A 20555-nucleotide genomic window follows, 5' to 3' on the forward strand; every position below is an offset into this window, starting at 1 on the left:
GAGTTTCCCCCAAGCAGGGAAGGGCCCCGCAGCCTCGCACTGACATCTGTTCTAATCTGTATTTGAAACAGAAAACAGGATTTGAATCTGACCCACATGATGGGGTCCGACCTGATCCAACGCCATAAGGAACTGAATCCAAGTTCCACTCCCAGCCCTGTCGGTAACAATAGTATGATTTATTAGCTGTGCAGTGGCTAGACCAAAGCGGAGGAAGAGGAGGCGAAAGGCGTGACAAAAGAGGATGAAGCTCTGCCGGTTGTCGGGTGGGTGAGCCAGCACGGCCTCCTGGGAGAGTCTAGCTTATGGGAAAGGCACTTGCATGGCCGGGTCCCAGAGCTGTCACAGCCCTTGGCAGCTGCATTCGGGAAAGGTCTATAAAGAGAGTCAGCCTTGTGCTGCGGACTGCCCAGCCTTACCGATGTACAGAACGCGCTTCCCTGGGAGGGGAACGGAAACGCTTTGTTTAGAAAAGGACTCATCTAAACAGGAACAGAAACACGTGGAAAGGCTTAAAACAGACCCAGAAATGTCCAGCGTGGTCCCACTCAACTGGATCGGGCCAGACCTGAGCCCAGCTTGTCCCAGCCTGCGCCTTGTGCAGTCGTTTCCCACCGGTGCGTAAGCAGGGTCTGAATGAGCTCTCCCCTAACATCTAGTGCGGAAAAGACTCTCGGGACCAGGCCACGTTTTCATGAACACGCCTACTCTGCCGAGGTATTCAGCCGGAGCTGCCAGCCCCCAGCAGTGGGGCTCCAGCTGTGAGCCCCGTGTGGGGCTGACAGCTAACAGGTGATGTAAGTGTCTACACAGACACCGCAGCAGCCTCTGCATCAACCTAAGCACTACGCCTCTCGTGCAGGTGGAGTTATTCGCTCGGTGTAGCGGGTGAGTTACCTCGGTGGGAGCAACATTTTAGTGTCAACGCGTAGAGTTAGGTCGACGTAATGCTGACCTAACTCTGTAGTGTACGCCAGGCCGGAGAGGGACGTGCTTGCTATGAGTACCTGCCTAAAAGGCAGTAAAGGGACATTAGCAATGGTAGAGCAGCCAGCTGAAGGAGTGCTGGTCCCCAGTGGAGTCATAACCCTCCCCACTGAAACCCAGGAAAAGGTGATTATAGTGATTGCTGATGAAACAAGCCGTGATGTCATTGTGAAACCAGGGCAGAAGGCAGCAGACCCGAAACCATCGTGAGACCCCAGTGTGAAGCTGAGGTTCCAGCCATAGAGCCTGCAAAGTTTGACTTCGGAGATTCACCATTGTCCAAGGAGTGGAAGGATCGCCTGAGGAGGAAACTTTGTGAAAGATCCAAGATGTTCTCATTACATGAGTGGGCCGTGCAAAGGGAGTGGAACACAATGTCAGACTACAAAAACAATGAGGAGTTCAGTGGCACCTTAAAGACTAACAAATTTATTTGGGCATAAGCTTTTGTGGGTAAAAAACCCACTTCTTCGGCCCTAAACCCCCTGGCGGAAGCTTTAAGAGCTGGTTCAGGCGCAGAACCTCAAGAGGTGGCGTGGCAGAGGTTACCATAGAGAGGCAAGTGGTAGCAAAGAAAGCCATGGCAAGCAGCACAGGGAAGGACAGTGTGGCAGCAGCCATGGGCAACGATGCAGAGTGAACGGCTGCAAATGTGAGCAGGGCACAGTGGAGGGAGGGGAGGGGTGTGTCCAAGGAACATTTGTTTTTGGGACTTTCACACCGTCAGGTGAGGAACTGAGGCGAAGGACACCGCCCAGCATGCTCCAGGATGGGTGTTTTGCTTATGATCGCATGGTTTTGAATGTGGTTGTGGTGTTTGCCCTGACTAATGCTGGGTTCCCATTCCCTTTTAATAAAAGTTCTCCTTTGTTATACACAGACTCGGTGCTTGAAAAAGGGGAAGTGTTGCCTCTTAGAGGTGCCCGGGGGTGGTGTTACATTTTCCCAGATTAGCAGGTGGGGGCTCGAGCTGGCCCTGTTTTATTGTGCCAAGAGGAACGCCTAGACAGCTAACCCAGCCCTTGTTGCTGCCGAGTTCACCTGGCAAAAGGGTTACAAGAGTCTTACACTCATGAGCAGGGGGTTGGACTAGATGACTTCTGGAGGTCTCTTCCAACCCTAATCTTCTATGATTCATTTCTCATGGGCATCAGTGACGGCACAAGGGGGCAGGGGATTGGCTCGTCAGGAGTTTGGTAAATCAGGAGCTAGATCCTTATCTCAGCGACACCAGTTCAATCCACTGACGCCAATGGCACTGCTCTGGATTTACCCTGGGACAGCTGCCCTCCCATTCCTGCCCAGCTGCTGCACTCTGCAGGACTGAAGCCAGCTTGACAGATTCTCTGCCGTTCTAGGTGCCCCAGAGTCCTCTGCAAACCTCCCATTTACTGGGCTGCCCCTTTGGAGTTCAGCGAACAGGGAGGTTTGGCTAATCCGGGGTCTGCAGTTCACCTGCACTCTGGGGCTTCAGGGATCACATCACACGTCAGGGAGGAAACCCAGAATCCTGACCGTGGGGTCCTGCCAGGCCTTTGGGCCCAGTGCCTGAAATCAGGGGCAGTTTTGCATGTCCCCTTCATAGCTCTGCCCACAGAAAAACTGGAAGGGTCAGGGGAAGGCGCCCCATGATTCTGCCTCGGCTGTGGAGTTCTGGGAGTGTCCATGCACAGCCAGGCGGCTGCATCTACCCAGGGTTTTTTCCAGTTTCTCCTGTGCCTCCAATCAGCACCTCCCAGAGTCCCAACCCCCCACTTTAGTGTAACCCCAAGGCTTGAAGCCTCGTCCTGTTCAGACTTCAGTTCAAGGCTGCCTGGGCAACAGGGGAGCAGGTGGAACCATCCCAGCCTCTGGTCGGTTTTACTGAGACAGACATTTTATCCCAAGGGCTGCCTCCTCCACCGGTTCTGCTGCCCACACGCTTCATCGGGATCCGAATTCCCACCCCCACCAGGGACCGACACCACAATCTCCCTTGGGCAGCAACATCACAGATTTTCCAGGGCACTGGAACTACCGATGGGTGGGGAGAGCGTGTGTATCGTATCACTTCCCTCCAGCCACGCCTGACTGTCCTCCCACAAGGAAATGTCACCGCACCCAAGACCCCAGACTAGGAGAGGGACTTACCCCAGTGCTCTGCCTCTTGGTGTCCAGCAGGGGGACGTTAAAGCTGGCAGCCAGGGTGGGAGAGCCCAGGACGTCCTGCAGGGGCACTCGGGCTTCCCCCAAAAACCTATAAAAGAATCAGAGGAACAAAATGTTAACGGGGGAGGAAGAGAGACACTGAATGCATCAGGTTAAGACTGGGGGTCCCAGGCTTGGGTGAACTGGATAGCGTCCCATGGAAGCCAACAAGGTTAGGTATAAAATACACAGGAAATACCCCAGATTTACAAGTTTGGAAACTCCTTGGAGACACCACCCTGAAGATCACCTCTTTCTCACCTGCTTCTGGGAGGGCAGCCCCTGAGACAGCAAAGCCACTATCTATATTATACAGAGATCTCAGGGACACTCAAACTTCCAGATAAGCAAGAGCTCTCCATGGTGAAAGCTGAGGTCCCCGTGGTCCTCCTAAACACCGCTGCGCCTCCAAAGCCTAGGAGCTCTGCAGGGCGGAAACGTGCAGCGGTCTATAGGTGCAAAGTACAGTACAGTGTGAGCCTAGAACACTTCTGGGCAAAAGAGAGTAAAGAGTCTTTATTTCATTCCCCTCCCTGGACAGATGGCCCAATGGTTAGGGTGCTAGTTTGGGGCTTGGGAAAACTGGGTTCTATTCCCTGCTCCCCTATGGCCTACTTATGTCACCTTGGGGGAGTCATTTAGCCTCTCTGTGCCTCGGTTTCCCCATATGTGCAAGGGGGATGACAGCACTGCCTTGCCTCGCAGGGGTGTGTAAGAATAAATACATTAACAACTGCAAGGTGCATTGGTGATAGGGGCTGTATCATCATCTAAGCTAGACAGATCCCCTCAACAGCCCTGTGAGATAGACCATTGTATAGATGGGGGAACTGAGGCACAGTAAGGGAACGTGGAACATGAACTGGCTATTCCCTGCTCCAGGCTCCCAGCCCTGCATTCAGACCACTAGATACTTGTCTCTCAATGCTGTGGTAACAACACAACCCTGTGAGTATATTCCACCCACAGGCGTCAGGGCGAGGCCAGGCAAAGACCATGACTTGTAGGGTTTGGCTTGTTTCCTCAAAAGCCCAGGGGAGCTAGAGTCAGGCTGATGTTCGCCTCCCTCTGATTAGATAGTCAGCATGGACCGAGCTGCCAGAGTGGGGGGGAGGAAGACTAGCAGCTTCTCCTGTCCTGGTGCTGCACTGAATATGCCAGAGGAACAGCTGTGGGTGCCATCCTCAGAGACCACAGCGGGCTGAGGAGGACCCCAGAGATGGGCCTCCCATCTATACAATGGTCTAGCTCACAGGGCTGTTGAAGGGATCTGTCTATGATGATACAGCCCCTACCACCACTGCAAGACGTCTCCTAGCTGACACACCAGGTAGGTCAAACAGGATGTGCTACGGTCATTTCTGTTCGCTCCGCCCACGGAAAACACTGTGGGGTCTGTTCTATACCCAAGACACTAATCCTAGGGGGCACTGGGCATAGGGGGCGCCGGGGGGACTGTGGTTCTCAACCTGTGGCCCAGGTAACACGTGGGGGGCCGCACATGTGGCCTGCCATGATAAATAGGGTGAGAATCACTGCTTTAGAATTGTTTCCGAGGAGCAGCCGTGTCAGTCTGTAGCTACAAAAAGAAAACCAGGACTTGTGGCACCTTAGAGACTAAGCAATTTGAGCATAAGCTTTAGTGAGCTACAGCCAGAGGCCAGAGAGGAGCAGATTATAGCCGCCGAGGGTCAGGAGATGATGAAGGCTAAACTGGAGCCCAGGCAGCGTGGACAGAGAGAAGCTAAGAAATACTATGTAGGTACAAACAGCCAGACCTGGACCTAGCCTGCAACACCAGCTGGGAATCCCGGCCCCGGTTTTTAATTCATCCACATCCCCTTGAATTCGCTCCCCTCCTGGATTCAAATCCTCCCTTACGCCTCTCTCTTTGGGTAACCCCTTCGGCTGCTCTGACCCAAAGCCCTGCCAGATGGGCTAACCGAGCTCTCTGCTTTCCCTTCGCACTCGTGCTGTGGGCTGAAATATGCTGCACTGGAAACTAAAGCAGCGAGATGAGAATTCCTGGAAAAAAGGTATCAGTCACTCTGGGGAGACAATGAGGGGAAGCCGGGAAGGGAGGTGCCCAGACAAGCCTGTAACATAAATTATAATGCAGCCGCTCTTCGAAGGGGTTATCGTCCTAGCGGGGAGGGGGAAGGCGCCTGGAGCTCACTCAAGCAGCCAGCCTGAGGTTTATTATTTCCCCCTATTTTTAAGTTTGATTGAACACAAATCGCCTGCCAAATCTCCCCCTGGAGCCGTTGTTTTCCCACTGCTCCATTTGCTGCACAAATCCCCTGCACCTGGAGGCAGGGTGGCCACTGGGGGCATGATGGTAACTGGGTTTTCTCTCTCCCTGTTTAAACAGTCGGGGCCTGATCCTTGGCTTGGGTCACAATGGAGCAATGTTGATTTACCCCAACTGGGGGTCTGCCCCCATTGACTGCAGTAGAGCGATTACAATTTCTCACACCAGCTGGAGATCTGGCCCACTGACTCCACTGGAGAAATGGCTGATTTACCTCAGGTGGGGATCTGGCCCTTTCTTCCTAAGGGATGGGGTGGGATGGGATGAGCCGCACGCACACCCGATACCCCCGCTGTTACGTGACAAATTCTGCCCTTTGTCATAGGTTCCTCACCACTAAGGGAAACAAGAACCGCAGGGCAGGGACTGCAGCTTCCTCTCTGCACCGACCGTGGGGGTGTCGCTTGGTTACAAACGCCAGGCCTACGCGACTAACATTTCACTAATACCTGGATAGCATATTGCTAAGGAAAACCCAGCGGCTGCAAGGAATGGCGTTAGTGACTCAGCAGGGGGCGCTCTTCCCTGGGCATCAATACTGACCTCAGCCCCCCGGGGCTGTGCTGCAGAGAGTGAGGGCGGCCCTAAGAGGCGCTGTGCTGCAGGGAGTGCTGTCTTTCCGAAAAGATGTAAATACAAACTTTCGGACCCCTTGCGGTCGCTGACTATCCCACAGCACTTTAACCTTGGGATCATGGCCAAATTCCAACGTGTGTAAGTTACATTCGACCTCCTTCCATTGCCCCGGCACATTGCACTGGGTATGGCCTTCTCGGCTTAAACAAGATATGCTGGAGGGTAGGGATAGGATACAGAGGGACCTAGACAAATTGGAGGATTGGGCCAAAAGAAATCTGATGAGGTTCAACAAGGACAAGTGCAGAGTCCTGCACTTAGGACGGAAGAATCCCATGCACCGCTACAGACTAGGGACCGAATGGCTAGGCAGCAGTTCTGCAGAGAAGGACCTAGGGATTACAGTGGACGAGAAGCTGGATATGAGTCAACAGTGTGCCCTTGTTGCCAAGAAGGCCAATGGCATTTTGGGATGTATACGTAGGGGCATTGCCAGCAGATCGAGGGATGTGATCGTTCCCCTCTATTCGACATTGGTGAGGCCTCATCTGGAGTACTGTGTCCAGATTGGGGCCCCACACTACAAGAAGGATGTGGAAAAATTGGAAAGAGTCCAGCGGAGGGCAACAAAAATGATTAGGGGACTGGAACACATGAGTTATGAGGAGAGGCTGAGGGAACTGGGGATGTTTAGTCTTCAGAAGAGAAGAATGAGAGGGGATTTGATAGCTGCTTTCAACTACCTGAGAGGTGGTTCCAAAGAGGATGGATCTAGACTGTTCTCAGTGGTAGCAGATGACAGAACAAGGAGTAATGGTCTCAAGTTGCAGTGGGAGAGGTTTAGATTGGATATTAGGAAAAACTTTTTCACTAGGAGGGTGGTGAAACACTGGAATGCGTTACCTAGGGAGGTGGTGGAATCTCCTTCCCTAGAAGTTTTTAAGGTCAGGCTTGACAAAGCCCTGGCTGGGATGATTTAGTCGGGGATCGGTCCTGCTTTGAGCAGGGGGTTGGACTAGATGACCTCCTGAGGTCCCTTCCAACCCTGATATTCTATAAGATAGATTTTTATTAATCTTTGCAATATTTTCCCCTTCCCATTTAACAGCCAGATGGAAGCTCCAAGCTGGGATCTATTTCCTAACACCAGCAAGACGGCTCAGACGGGCTCAGCAACAGGGACCGATTGGGGGAAAACTAGCGTAATGATGTGTCCACTGTCATTTGTGCTTATCTCTACTATATGCGGTTAATATATGCTTCTCGGTCAATCTCAGCCCCTGCCTCTCATGGTCACAGACTAGTGGTGACCCTTTCCCTTAACACTGAGAGAGCCTTCAGCAGAACCCCCTGTAGGTACAGCACTTAGGTCTGACTAAAAGAAAGCCACCCTGCAGCTGTAGCTCATTTGCCTTAGAAAACAAATCCACTTTGTATAAAATGTTTGAATAGTCATTGGGCCAGAAAGTGAGAGAATGCCTGGTGCACTCACGCGGGAGGAGGAAACCCCAAGTCCAAGTCCCTGTTCTAATGAATATTCATTTATACAAAGTAGAACAGCTTCAGTAGGACAGACAGAGTGCCACCCTGTGTCACCCGGTGGTTTGGGCACTCACCTGAAGCGTGGAGACCTAGGTTCAATCTCTGCTCTAGAGTGGGGATTCAAACCTGGATCTCCCACATCTCGACTGAGCGCCTGAACCACTGGGCTAGAAGTTATAAGAGGAAAGCCTCTTCCCCCCTTTCAGCTGTGTGAATTCAATCCCTTCGAAAAGCCAGGAAACAAAATGTTACGGGTCGAACGACGTGTTTCAACCAACCCAACGTGGCCTTTTTCAATTTGCTGGAATTTTTCCGATTCAGTTCAGGTCGAACCAAAATGTTTTTTCAATTTTTCAGAACTGCCAGTGATCCAAAAACAACGAGTTAATAGCCTAGCTCTGCTGATGACCTCATGAACCACAAAAGCAGTACCTGAGTGTTGCTTTTACAACAACCCCAAGACGCAATTCTCTCGGACATCACTGTATGATTATCAGCTTGGATAACTGTTAGCTGAGAAGGTTTCTCACCATCTTTTGCTTTGGTTTGTGTACGCTCCTTTTTCCAAGATGTAGCACAAGGCTGTCAATTTCTGTTTGCAACTAGTGTGTCCAGTTCTGGTGCCCACAATTCAAGAAGGATGTTGATAAATTGGAGAGGGTTCAGAGAAGAGCCGAGAGAATGATTAAAGGATTAGAAAACATCCCTTATAGAGACCATACTACTTGAGTCAATCTATTTAGCTTCACAAAGAGAAGGTTAAGGGGTGATTTGATCACGGTCTATAAATAACTACCTGGGGAACAAATATGTAACAACGGGCTCTTCAATCTACCAGGGAACGGTCTAACATGATCCAATGGCTGGAAGTTGAAGCTAGACAAATTCCGACTGGAAATAAGGCATGCATTTTCAACGGGGAAAGTAATTGACAACTGGAACATTTTACCAAGGATCATGGTGGATACTCCATCAGTGACAATTTTTACATCAAGATTGGCTGTTTGTCTAAAAGCTCGGCTCTAGGGATTATTGTGGGGCAGGTCTCTGGCCTGTGCTATGCAGGAGGTCAGACTAGATGATCACAATGGTCCCTTCCGGCCTTGGACTCTGTCAATCTTAGAATATGTAAAAATAGGGAGAGAGAGCAGAGCAGTAGTAAAGTCCAGTACTGAAGATCAAGAAATCCAAGTTCTATTCCTGCCTCTGACTTCCAGGTCGACCTGGGGCATCACTATCTCTCTGGGCCTCAGTTTCCCCATTGGTGAATTGGGAAATATGATGCTAACTCCCGTTCCAGGAGGGTTGCTCATTATGTTTGTAAAGCACCATAAGACTCTTGGTGGGAGAACTGCTAGTAGACCTGGACAGTGTTATCTCCCTGCTATTTTTCAAAGAGAAGTTGATTTCAAACGTTTCTTGTAGGGATTTATTCAGCAACAGGGAGAATTTAAAATATTGCCCCCAGGGCAGTGCAGATTCAGGCTGCGATGGCCCAGGTCAGACTTCAGTAAGTAACACGCCTTTGTGCATCGTCCTAGGATCCCACCACAATGGTCTCACCATCAACAAGAGGCCAAAAATCAATCCTACGTCCCAAACTCACAGGACAATCCATGGCACTGTCATCACTCAACTCTCAGGGTATCGTAAAAAGGAGCTGGATGCGTGGATTCCTTATTGCCTTGGAACACTCGAACTGTTCACTTTCCCAATGATCACTTACATTCATGGCCAGGAATATATTTGTCTCAGCATGTGGTATGTCCACCGAGGAAAGGAGGTTCTGGTAAAAACAAATACCCCAGAGAAGGAATTTGCATGACCTACCCACTTCTGAGGCAGCCAGCTGCTTTGTCTACCAGATTCACAGGTAGACATTCCATATCCAGAAGCTGGTAGCTTCCAACAGCCGTCCTGAAATGTAAACATGCTGGAGCAGGTGACTCAGGCTCCTTTCAGTCGAAAACAAGGAAAGTGGGGTATGTATAAAACCAACCATTAAGGGACAGAAGACACAGCCACCTTCTGATGAAGGTTACAGCACTGTAAATCCAGAGCAACTCCACTGCCCTGGATGGAGTTAATTTGGATTTACCCCTGGGGAAACAGAGCTGAATCCAGCTCCTGCTGTAGGAAGCGAATAAGAAGCAGCAGATCCCAAGCCCCCTTTCTTTGGCAAACAGAGGACAAAATCCACAACGATAAACATTTATTTTTAGGTGCAGGACAAAGTAAAAAGAAAACAAACCACACAACAAGCACCAATTCCAAACCACTAGAGACCCTGCTAGTAAGCATGCACGCAGGGCTTTACATCTTCACAACCCCAGGCAAATCTTAAATTAAAAAGGAGCGCCCAGGCTGCCCTTAACGCCCATGGTACTTATTCCTAACAGCTGGCATGGAGCAGATTCCGCTTTCCAAAGAGAAGGTGGGATCTGAGGTTGGGGGGAGCCAGACAGACACAGCACCCTACTGGGGGTGCCTGAAGAAACTACACCTGCCCAGGTTCCCAAGGGGGATGGGAAGATAGCCATGTGCGTAGACTGATTGTTGCTTTAAAATTCTTTTTCTCTCTAACGCTTTATTCCAACTGCAGAACACACAATGCTTGTGATTTCAGAAGGTTGCCTGCTCACGGCAGTCACCGCTGCTCACAGCCTCCCGCAGGACAGAGCCACAGGTGCCCAATTCCAGCCGGACCTGCTGCGTAAGCATGGCGGACACACGGGGGCTGTAGCCCGGGGCCCACTCTCATTAGAGGAGAGTTTCAGAATTACACCCCAGGAGAGGTAGAGGCCCCAGGCTCGACACCTGGGGGGTTGCTCCCAGAGTGGGACAGAAATGCAGCTAGCCCTGTAACCATGACACTCCTGTATTGCACAGGCCAGAGAATTTCACTTCAGTTCCTGCATCAAGCCCATATCTTGTGGCTGAGCTAGAGCTTCCCTTCCCACCCCCATCCCCGCCGCTTTTTTTTTTTTTTTTTTTTTTTTTGGTAAAGAAATTGCTTATAGAAAAGGAGTACTTGTGGCACCTTAGAGACTAACCAATTTATTTGAGCATGAGCTTTCGTGAGTTACAGCTCACTTCATCGGATGCCTATGCAAATTGCTTATAGAATTTTAAGGTCTCAATATCATTTGAGCAGAGGGCTGGAGCGGGGCAGGGAAAGAGGGGGTTCATGTTTTCCACTGAGAAAAGCAGCAGGCTCAAGCCCAGCAGTTCCTGGCAAAGAACAATGTTGCTATTCCAGCTGTTTCAAAACATCCTCCACAGGGCCCAGAATTAACCTCCCTAGCCAGATTCCAGCCCCCAGGGATGACAACGTGCTGTGTTGTGTGCCCTGCTGCATAGAATTCAGCTGGGCCTTGCTGTCCGCGTCAGGGCATTTCCTGCCTCAGAGCACAGCCTTCCCCACCCCCTAGTTAAGGGCTTTTTCCTTTGAGCTGGATTAAAGCAGCAATTCTCAAACTGTGGGTCAGGACCCCAGAGTGGCTGGGGTCGCCAGGGCTGGTTTAGACTTGCTGGGGCCCAGGGATAAAGCCCAAGCCCCACCACTTGGGGCTGAAGCAGAAGCCCAAGGGCTTCAGCCTTGGGCGGCGGGGCTCAGGTTACGGGTCCCCTGCCTGGGGCTGAAGCCTTCGGGCTGCAGCTCTGGCCTCCCCACCCGGGACCATGGGACTCAGGCTTCAGCTTTGCCCCCTGTCCCAACCCAGGATCGTGGGGCTCGGGCTTCGGCTTTACCCCATACCCCCATCCCAACCCGGGACAGCGGGGCTCGGGCGGGCTCAGGCTTCAGTCCCCCCCTCCTGGGGTCATATTGTAATTTTTGTTGTCAGAAAGGGGTCGCAGTGCAATGATGTTTGAGAACCCCTAGGTTAAAGCACGGCTCTGCTCTACAAAGAGAGCCTTGCAGGGATGCAGGTTTATGTCATTCACTGCTTATGAATCAAAAGGGCTGAGTTTACAATCAACTCTGCATACTCTGTCTGGGATCTGTGAGTGGAGCAGAGTTCTTCATAATGTGAACATCATCACCAGAAATCAATTATACCCTCACTCCACTTCTCTCCCAAAAAAAAAAAAAAAAAAAAAACACACACCAACAAAAAACCACAATACCCTGTTGCATTTGCGAGGTCCTTGGAATAGATGTTTTAGAAATTGATTCATAGTGTTTATATTTAATCATTCTGAATGCAGATTGCATATATGTTTGTTAATGATAAATTAATCTTTCCGAGCCTATATGTAATTTATATCAGTAAATGCCAGGCAACATCGATTTCACCGTACCCACACACACACACACACGGATGAAAAAGCATTCCCATCTCTACTAATCAAAGTGCACAGATCAGCAAAGTAAGAAAAATGCTGCTTGAAAATTTAGAGTTTGATTTAAGGATTTTTACTTTATATATTTTGACATGGGATGTCGACAATTTGTATTTTAACAGTTACAGAGCTTCAACTTTTTGAACATCAGCATCTACGCTCATTAAATATTGTCTGACCCCCACAACTGTGAAAATAAACTAGATAAATAGATAAAAACTAATAAAAACGCTTAAAAATAAACATGGATAGTCTCCCGTTGAATTATTAAAAAAAATAAGAATGCAATTCTGCCAAGCCTAACGAGATAATGAGAAAAGCGGGAGCTGTCCCTTTGGAAGAGGGTCAGGGCAGGGTGAGCGAGTTATTGCAGGGGCTGGAGGGTACAGCGTGTTTGCTGCTGCTTCAGGAGAGGGCTGGCTTGTAGATGGGCCCTGAGGGGGCCTCTGTCTGCAAGAAGCTCTTAAAGCAAAAGGTTTGAATGCCCAGCACAGACCACATTTTCTCGGGAAAGCTGAGTCATGGACTGAGGGTAGAACGCCTGCTTTCCTTCACCAGATTTGTGCCCTCTCCCGCCTTGAACACAGAGGCAGGTCAATATCAGGTTTATAACAACAGCCTTTCACTCCTCAGCAGAAACATTTCTCCTTCCTCCCCCCTTCTAAGTGTTCCTGAAAACAGTTTATTTTTTCTAAAAACATAACATTCCCCTGCAGCTTTTGCAACCCAAACTGCAGCATCCCTGCTACAGTGAGGGAACTGCCAGGTGAAACTGACATACCCACTAATGTGAAATGACCAGATAGATGTTAGTTTTCAGCTATAAAATTATCAGGGACCTACCTGCCTTTTTCCCCAAATAAGGTACTGTGAGTAAAGCTGTATTGGTATGAGAGATGGGGCTCTGGCAAGGTGTTTTCCTTTACAGCCTCTTAGATCACACTCAATTATATCCTGAAGTTGTTAACATTCAGATCAGATTATGCTCAAATAAATTGGTTAGTCTCTAAGGTGCCACATGTACTCCTTTTCTTTTTGCAAATACAGACTAACACGGCTGCTACTCTGAAACAGATCAGATTATCTGGCCCTTCTTTGCTCTTTGACCCCTACAAAGTTGAGAGCAGAGCAAGTGATTGGGGAGCAGGGGGACTCTGCTGGTAATTTTGACCACAATCCTGCAGAGAATTACTCATAAACTGAACTTTAAACACATATTCAAGTGGCTTTATTGAATCGAGGCCTTTGTTACTGTGGTTTATTAAATGTTTCTGTGTCTATATTGCTGTGGGGACCATGCTAATTGCTGGCATCTGTCCAGTATACATCTCATAAAATAAACAGTTTGTCAGGGGCGTTTGGAATGGATACTATTTTGTTTACACATTCATAAGTGTAGAGAAATAGTCTATTATTCTCCAAACAGAGCAAAATGCAAAATGCCAGTGTAGCATAAATGATGACACACAAAATAGGATAGTTAATGTACCTTTGGTTTCAGGATAGAAGGTGTTTACTTGTAACACGGACAAGGAAATCTGTGTCCCCACTCACCCCAGTGCATGAATTTTAAGCCCACACTTTCCTTTAATGTTGTTCTGTGCTTGCCCAGCAGTTTGAAGAGCTTGGGATTCTTTTTAGTTTAATCATTTTTTCTATTCTTAGATATTCCATTTATAGGAACATGAGAATGGCCAGGCTGGCTCAGACCCAAGCTCCAACTAGCCCAGTGTCCTGTCTCTGACAGTGGCCAGCCCCAGCTGCTTCAGAGGAAAGTGAAAGAAACCCTGTGAATGGCAGATGTTGAACAATCTGCCTATTAGTTCTCATCCTAGCCCCCTATAGTCAGAGATTGGTGGTTTTGTCTCCCTTCCAAGCTCTGTAAGTATAAAGAGAGCAATGTAGACATGCTTAAATAACCCTCGACTACCTTTAATCCCTTTACAATGAGCCTTCCAGACAGCTAGATGCTGCGTCCTAAAACTGACAAAACACAGGGAAGACAGAGTTAAGTAAAGCTCACCAACCCTGGAGAATGGCTACATTCTGCCTGCAAAACTTCAGTCAGGGCACAGGTAACAATCTCTGCATGGATGATCTGTTGGGTTTGAACCAGGCCCTGCAGCCCCACCACACTGTTCTTTAATACTTGAGCTGATGAAGTAATTATCAGCTGGTGGCCGTAGTAGGTTATTAACCTACTTTGCCAGTGTATTACGTGTGCAGAGCAAAACATAGCCCCGAGAGAGCAGGAATATCTGTTCACTGGCTGCATTCGGAAGCAGTGTCTGGCTGGGTTTTTTTAAACCCCCAAAGAGACTAAGGAGCATGTTTTCAAATCATTGCATGGATGGAGGAGGGTGAGTCAGATGGGTCCACTCTTATTTCCAGGGGCACAGTGGATGGTATTTTCAGAGACAGGTGCACACCCAGCCACAAAGCTAGAATCAGTAACTCAGGGCTGATCTACACAAGAAAGTTTTGCCAACAAAACTTTCTGTGGGTCAGTCCAGCCTTACGTACATCCATGCTCAGTTTTGAGCCTTGTTGACAAAACCCTCAAAATTCTACTAGTTCCCTGAGCAACATACGTCCTCTCCCCCAAACAGTTCTACTAGGGTTATGCCTGTGTGGACACAGACAAACCCTGCTCCGGTATAAGCCATCCTCTAGCAACACATAGAGAACATAGAGAACTGCATATGTGGATCAGCCACATCACACTCTGCAAGCATGCTATACACCCTAATTGCCAGAAGATACAAACAACAGGAAAACTTCAGCCCTGTAATGACTGGCCATGGAGCATTCTCTTCAGGGCAAGCCCTCCATGGCCCTAGCAGCCACTTCAGTGAAGCCGTGCTGGGAAGCTGATCAGCCTGTAGCCCAGTGGTTCTCAAACTTTTATACTGGTGACCCCTTTCACATAGCAAGCCTCTGAGTGCGACCTCCCCCTTATCAATTAAAAACATTTTTTTTTATATCTGCCACCATTATATATGCTGGAGGCAAAGCGGGGTTTGGGGTGGAGGCTGACAGCTCACGACCCCCCATGTAATAACCTCGCAACGTGCTGAGGGGTTCTGACCCCCAGTTGGAGAACCCCTAGCCATCTCACTGCCTCCCCATCTCTGCAAGGGGAGTGGTGTAGAGTTAACCCCCGGCTTGCCGAATGCAAGGCGGAGCCTCCACACACACCGATCTAGGAGACAGAGAGCGATGGTTCTGTATCAGAAGTGATTAAACTAAAAAATAAATAAAGGGTCCCCCAAGAAGCCCGGACGCACACAGGCGCACAGTGCAAATGCTGTTTGCAAGGCTTCAGTGGGAAGGAAGCTTCCAGGAATGTTTATATTACAACCAGCTCCCTTCCCAGCTCCAGCACAGCATGAGCCTGGCCAAACACAGGAAGGGAAACAAACCCAGCCTCCCCGAGGCACTAAAGAGGACTTAATCTTTACACCTCCCGACACTTACAGGATTACCCAGGGGATAAAAGGCTACACAGAGGGAGGTGGGCTTAGAACCCTCATCCTTCTGCTCTACGGACACAAGTCTCTGTCTCTTGAGCTACAGGAGAGCACCTGAGCATTCCATCTCTTATCCTTTCCCTGGGCCAGCCACGAGCCATACACACAGCCAGCCGGCCCGTAGCACTTCTATGGAATGTGCTGTAGAGGCGCAAAGGGTTATTTACTTTCTCAGTACTCGAGGAAACCCACTATCTGCAGAAAAACCTGAGAGTCTCTGGATTAAATTTAGAAGCGTGAGCAACAAGGGTGATGTCGTGGTGGGAGTCTGCTATAGACCACCGGACCAGGGGGATGAGGTGGACAAGTCTTTCTTCCGGCAACTCTCAGAAGTTACTAGATCGCAGGCCCTGGTTCTCATGGGAGACTTCAATCACCCTGATATCTGCTGGGAGAGCAATACAGCGGTGCACAGACAATCCAGGAAGTTTTTGGAAAGTGTAGGGGACAATTTCCTGGTGCAAGTGCTGGAGGAACCAACTAGGGACAGAGCTCTTCTTGACCTGCTGCTCACAAACTGGGAAGAATTGGTAGGGGAAGCAAAAGTGGATGGGAACCTGGGAGGCAGTGACCACAAGATGGTCGAGTTCAGGATCCTAACACAGGGAAGAAAGGAGAGCTGCAGAATACAGACCCTGGACTTCAGAAAAGCAGACTTTGACTCCCTCAGGGAACTGATGGGCAGAATAACATGAGGGGGAAAGGAGTCCAGGAGAGCTGGCTGTATTTTAAAGAATCCTTATTGAGGTTACACGGACAAACCATCCCGATGCGTAGAAAGAATAGTAAATATGGCAGGCGACCAGCTTGGCTTAACAGTGAAATCCTTGCTGATCTTAAACACAAAAAAGAAGCTTACTAGAAGTGGAAGATTGGACAAATGACCAGGGAAGAGTATAAAAATATTGCTCAGGCATGCAGGAGTGAAATCAGGAAGGCCAAATCACACCTGGAGTTGCAGCTAGCAAGAGATGTTCAGAGTAACAAGAAGGGTTTCTTCAGGTATGTTAGCAACAAGAAGAAAGTCAAGGAAAGCGTGAGCCCCTTACTGAATGAGGGAGGCAACCTAGTGACAGAGGACGTGGAAAAAGCTAATGTACTCAATGCTTTTTTTGCCTCCGTCTTCACGAACAAGGTCAGCTCCCAGCCTGCTGCACTGGGCAGCACGGCATGGGGAGGAGGTGACCAGCCCTCGGTGGAAAAAGAAGTGGTTCAGGACTATTTAGAAAAGCTGGACGAGCACAAGTCCATGGGGCCGGATGCGCTGCATCCGAGAGTGCTCAAGGAGTTGGCAGATGTGATTGCAGAGCCGTTGGCCATTATCTCTGAAAACTCCTGGCGATCGGGGGAGGTCCCGGACAACTGGAAAAAGGCTAATGTAGTGCCCATCTTTAAAAAAGGGAAGGAGAAGGATCCGGGGAACTACAGGCCAGTCAGCCTCACCTCTGTCCCTGGAAAAATCATGGAGCAGGTCCTCAAGGAATCAATTCTGAAGCACTTAGAGGAGAGGAAAGTGATGAGGAACAGTCAGCATGGATTCACCAAGGGCAAGTCATGCCTGACTAATCTAATTGCCTTCTATGACGAGATAACTGGCTCTGTGGATGAAGGAAAATCAGTGGACATGTTGTTCCTTGACTTTAGCAAAGCTTTTGACACGGTCTCCCACAGTATTCTTGCCAGCAAGTTAAAGAAGTATGGGCTGGATGAATGGACTACAAAGTGGATAGAAAGTTGGCTAGATTGTCGGGCTCAACGGGTAGTGATCAATGGCTCCATGTCTAGTTGGCAGCCGCTATCAAGTGGAGTGCCCCAAGGGTCAGTCCTCGGGCCGGTTTTGTTCAACATCTTTATTAATGATCGGGATGATGGGATGGATTTCACCCTCAGCAAGTTTGCAGATGACACTAAACTGGGAGGAGAGGTAGATACGCTGGAGGGTAGGGATAGGATACAGAGGGACCTAGACAAATTAGAGGATTGGGCCAAAAGAAATCTGATGCGGTTCAACAAGGACAAGTGCAGAGTCCTGCACTTAGGATGGAAGAATCCCATGAACTGCTACAGACTAGGGACCGAATAGCTCGGCAGCAGTTCTGCAGAAAAGGACCTAGGGATTACCGTGGACAAGAAGCTGGATATGAGTCAACAGTGTGCCCTTGTTGCCAAGAGGCCAATGGCATTTTGGGATGTATAAGTAGGGGCATTGCCAGCAGATCGAGGGACGTGATCGTTCCCCTCTATTCGACATTGGTGAGGCCTCATCTGGAGTACTGTGTCCAGTTTTGGGCCCCACACTACAAGAAGGATGTGGAAAAATTGGAGAGAGTCCAGAGGAGGGCAACAAAAATGATTAGGGGACTGGAACACATGACTTATGAGGAGAGGCTGAGGGAACTGGGATTGTTTAGTCTGCAGAAGAGAAGAATGAGGGGGGATTTGATAGCTGCTTTCAACTACCTGAAAGGGGGTTCCAAAGAGGATGGCTCTAGACTGTTCTCAGTGGTAGTAGATGACAGAACAAGGAGTAATGGTCTCAAGTTGCAGTGGGGGAGGTTTAGGTTGGATATTAGGAAAAACTTTTTCACTAGGAGGGTGATGAAACACAGGAATGGGTTACCTATGGAGGTGGTGGAATCTCCTTCCTTTGAGGTTTTTAAGGTCAGGCTTGACAAAGCCCTGGCTGGGATGATTTAGTTGGGGATTGGTCCTGCTTTGAGCAGGGGGTTGGACTAGATGACCTCCTGAGGTCCCTTCCAACCCTGATATTCTATGATCTCCCCCCAGGCTTTCAACTCAATGTCATCAGAAATGCAGCACATTCCTCTCGCCGCTGAAGTTCACCCACACGCCGCATGTAGGTGGCATAAGTCACACATGCCCTTTGTTAACATTAACCAGGAAAGGCCCGCAGCTCGCACTAGGGGGGGCAAACCAAACCCCCAGTCGCTCCAGCGAGACCTCTGCTTAGAAAGCCTGTTACCTATTTACAGACAGATCGGATGAAACTCAAACCCCTCCCAGGCCCATGGCTTTAAGATAGGGAAAGGAAAGAAAACCCAGCATGCTTCCCTCCTGGCTCCCCTTTCCCAGGGCTCCTCTGCACTGCACACCCAGCTCCCTGAGCAAACGAAGCTTTTGGAGTAAAAGCAGAAAAGACCAAAAGAGCCAAATTTTGCCCTTCGAGTTAGTCACAAGTGCCCAGCCCCTACTCAAGTCAGAGGAGCTCTGTATGTGTCTGTAATAATCATACCTTATCTATGTAGCCCAGTGGGCCGGCTTACCTGTAGTATACTCATTGCTTTGTTATTCTGCTTTATTATATTTAGTAGTAATTCAAGGAACCTACAGGCTTTTATCCTGTAAAATTTGGCTTTAGTAGATAGTGGGAGGCTTGAGGCCCATAACCTTTGGCATAGATAAACTTAAATAACTCATAAGTTATAGGGAACTGGAAGTAGCAGGCAAGAGGCAGAATTTTGTCCAGAATACCAGCCTCAGCCACTCGCAGAACATCGCTGACACCAGCATCTGGAAGGTTCCGGACAGAACATCCGACCGCAAAGGTGCCATGACAGCAAATGGATGTGTATGGTAATAGGGTAACATCAGACATATACTAACCTATAGAAAACGGACACCTTAAGGGGAGGAAATACAAATAAGGACCTCTATTGAATCATAGAATATCAGGGTTGGAAGGGACCTCAGGAGGTCACCTAGTCCAACCCCCTGCTCAAAGCAGGACCAATCCCCAATTAAATCATCCCAGCCAGGGCTTTGTCAAGCCTGACCTTAAAAACTTCTAAGGATGGAGACTCCACCACCTCCCTAGGTAACGCATTCCAGTGCTTCACCGCCCTCCTAGTGAAAAAGTTTTTCCTAATATCCAACCTAAATCTCCCCCACTGCAACTTGAGACCATTACTCCTCGTTCTGTCATCTACTACCACTGAGAACAGTCTAGAGCCATCCTCTTTGGAACCCCCTTTCAGGTAGTTGAAAGCAGCTATCAAATCCCCCCTCATTCTTCTCTTCTGAAGACTAAACATCCCCAGTTCCCTCAGCCTCTCCTCATAACTCATGTGTTCCAGTCCCCTAATCATTTTTGTTGCCCTCCGCTGGACTCTTTCCAATTTTTCCACATCCTTCTTGTAGTGTGGGGCCCAAAACTGGACACAGTACTCCAGATGAGGCCTCACCAGTGTCGAATAGAGGGGAACGATCACGTCCCTCGATCTGCTCGCTATGCCCCTACTTATACATCCTAAAATGCCATTGGCCTTCTTGGCAACAAGGGCACACTGTTGACTCATATCCAGCTTCTCGTCCACTGTAACCCCTAGGTCCTTCTCTGCAGAACTGCTGCCTAGCCATTCGGTCCCTAGTCTGTAGCAGTGCATGGGATTCTTCCGTCCTAAGTGCAGGACTCTGCACTTGTCCTTGTTGAACCGCATCAGATTTCTTTTGGCCCAATCCTCCAATTTGTCTAGGTCCCTCTGTATCCTATCCCTACCCTCCAGCGTATCTACCTCTCCTCCCAGTTTAGTGTCATCTGCAAACTTGCTGAGGGTGCAATCCACACCATCCTCCCGATCATTTATGAAGATATTGAACAAAACCAGCCCGAAGAGTGACCCTTGGGGCACTCCACTTGATACCGGCTGCCAACTAGACATGGAGCCATTAATCACTACCTGTTGAGCCCGACAATCTAGCCAGCTTTCTATCCACCTTATAGTCCATGCATTGGACATGGCAGCGTCACCATAACCTATTATAAAAGTAACATCCCAGGGGCAGCGGAAGGTTAGAGAGACGTAGCCCTTGGGAGGGGCCAGAATGATGGCCACCAGAGAAGATGAGGATGATGACAGTGATGAGAAAGATAATGGTTAAGTATGTAAGATAATGGTTAAGTAGGTTAAGAAAGATAAGGGTGTATGTGTGGACGTCCAAATGTACTTTCTGTATTATCTCTATCTGCCTTGTTGAGTTTAAGTGTGTGTATAACTTTGCTAAATTATTAATAAATTATATATTTGTAAATATATAGAGAGAGTTCCTATGGTGTGAGT

At 49.0% G+C, this 20555-nt stretch overlaps 1 protein-coding gene across 1 annotated transcript in view; it reads right to left on the reverse strand.

Annotated features, from left to right (window-relative positions):
* Positions 1-20555, reverse strand: part of DYSF (dysferlin) — a 303950-nt gene that overhangs the window by 235948 nt on the left and 47447 nt on the right. The window contains exon 4 of the mRNA XM_074951962.1: positions 3118-3223. Within this exon, the coding sequence (XP_074808063.1) occupies positions 3118-3223 (106 nt within the window). The remainder of the gene's footprint in view (positions 1-3117; positions 3224-20555) is intronic.

Source organism: Natator depressus, chromosome 4 (genome assembly GCF_965152275.1).
Source record: "Natator depressus isolate rNatDep1 chromosome 4, rNatDep2.hap1, whole genome shotgun sequence".
Taxonomy (NCBI): Eukaryota; Metazoa; Chordata; order Testudines; family Cheloniidae; genus Natator; species Natator depressus.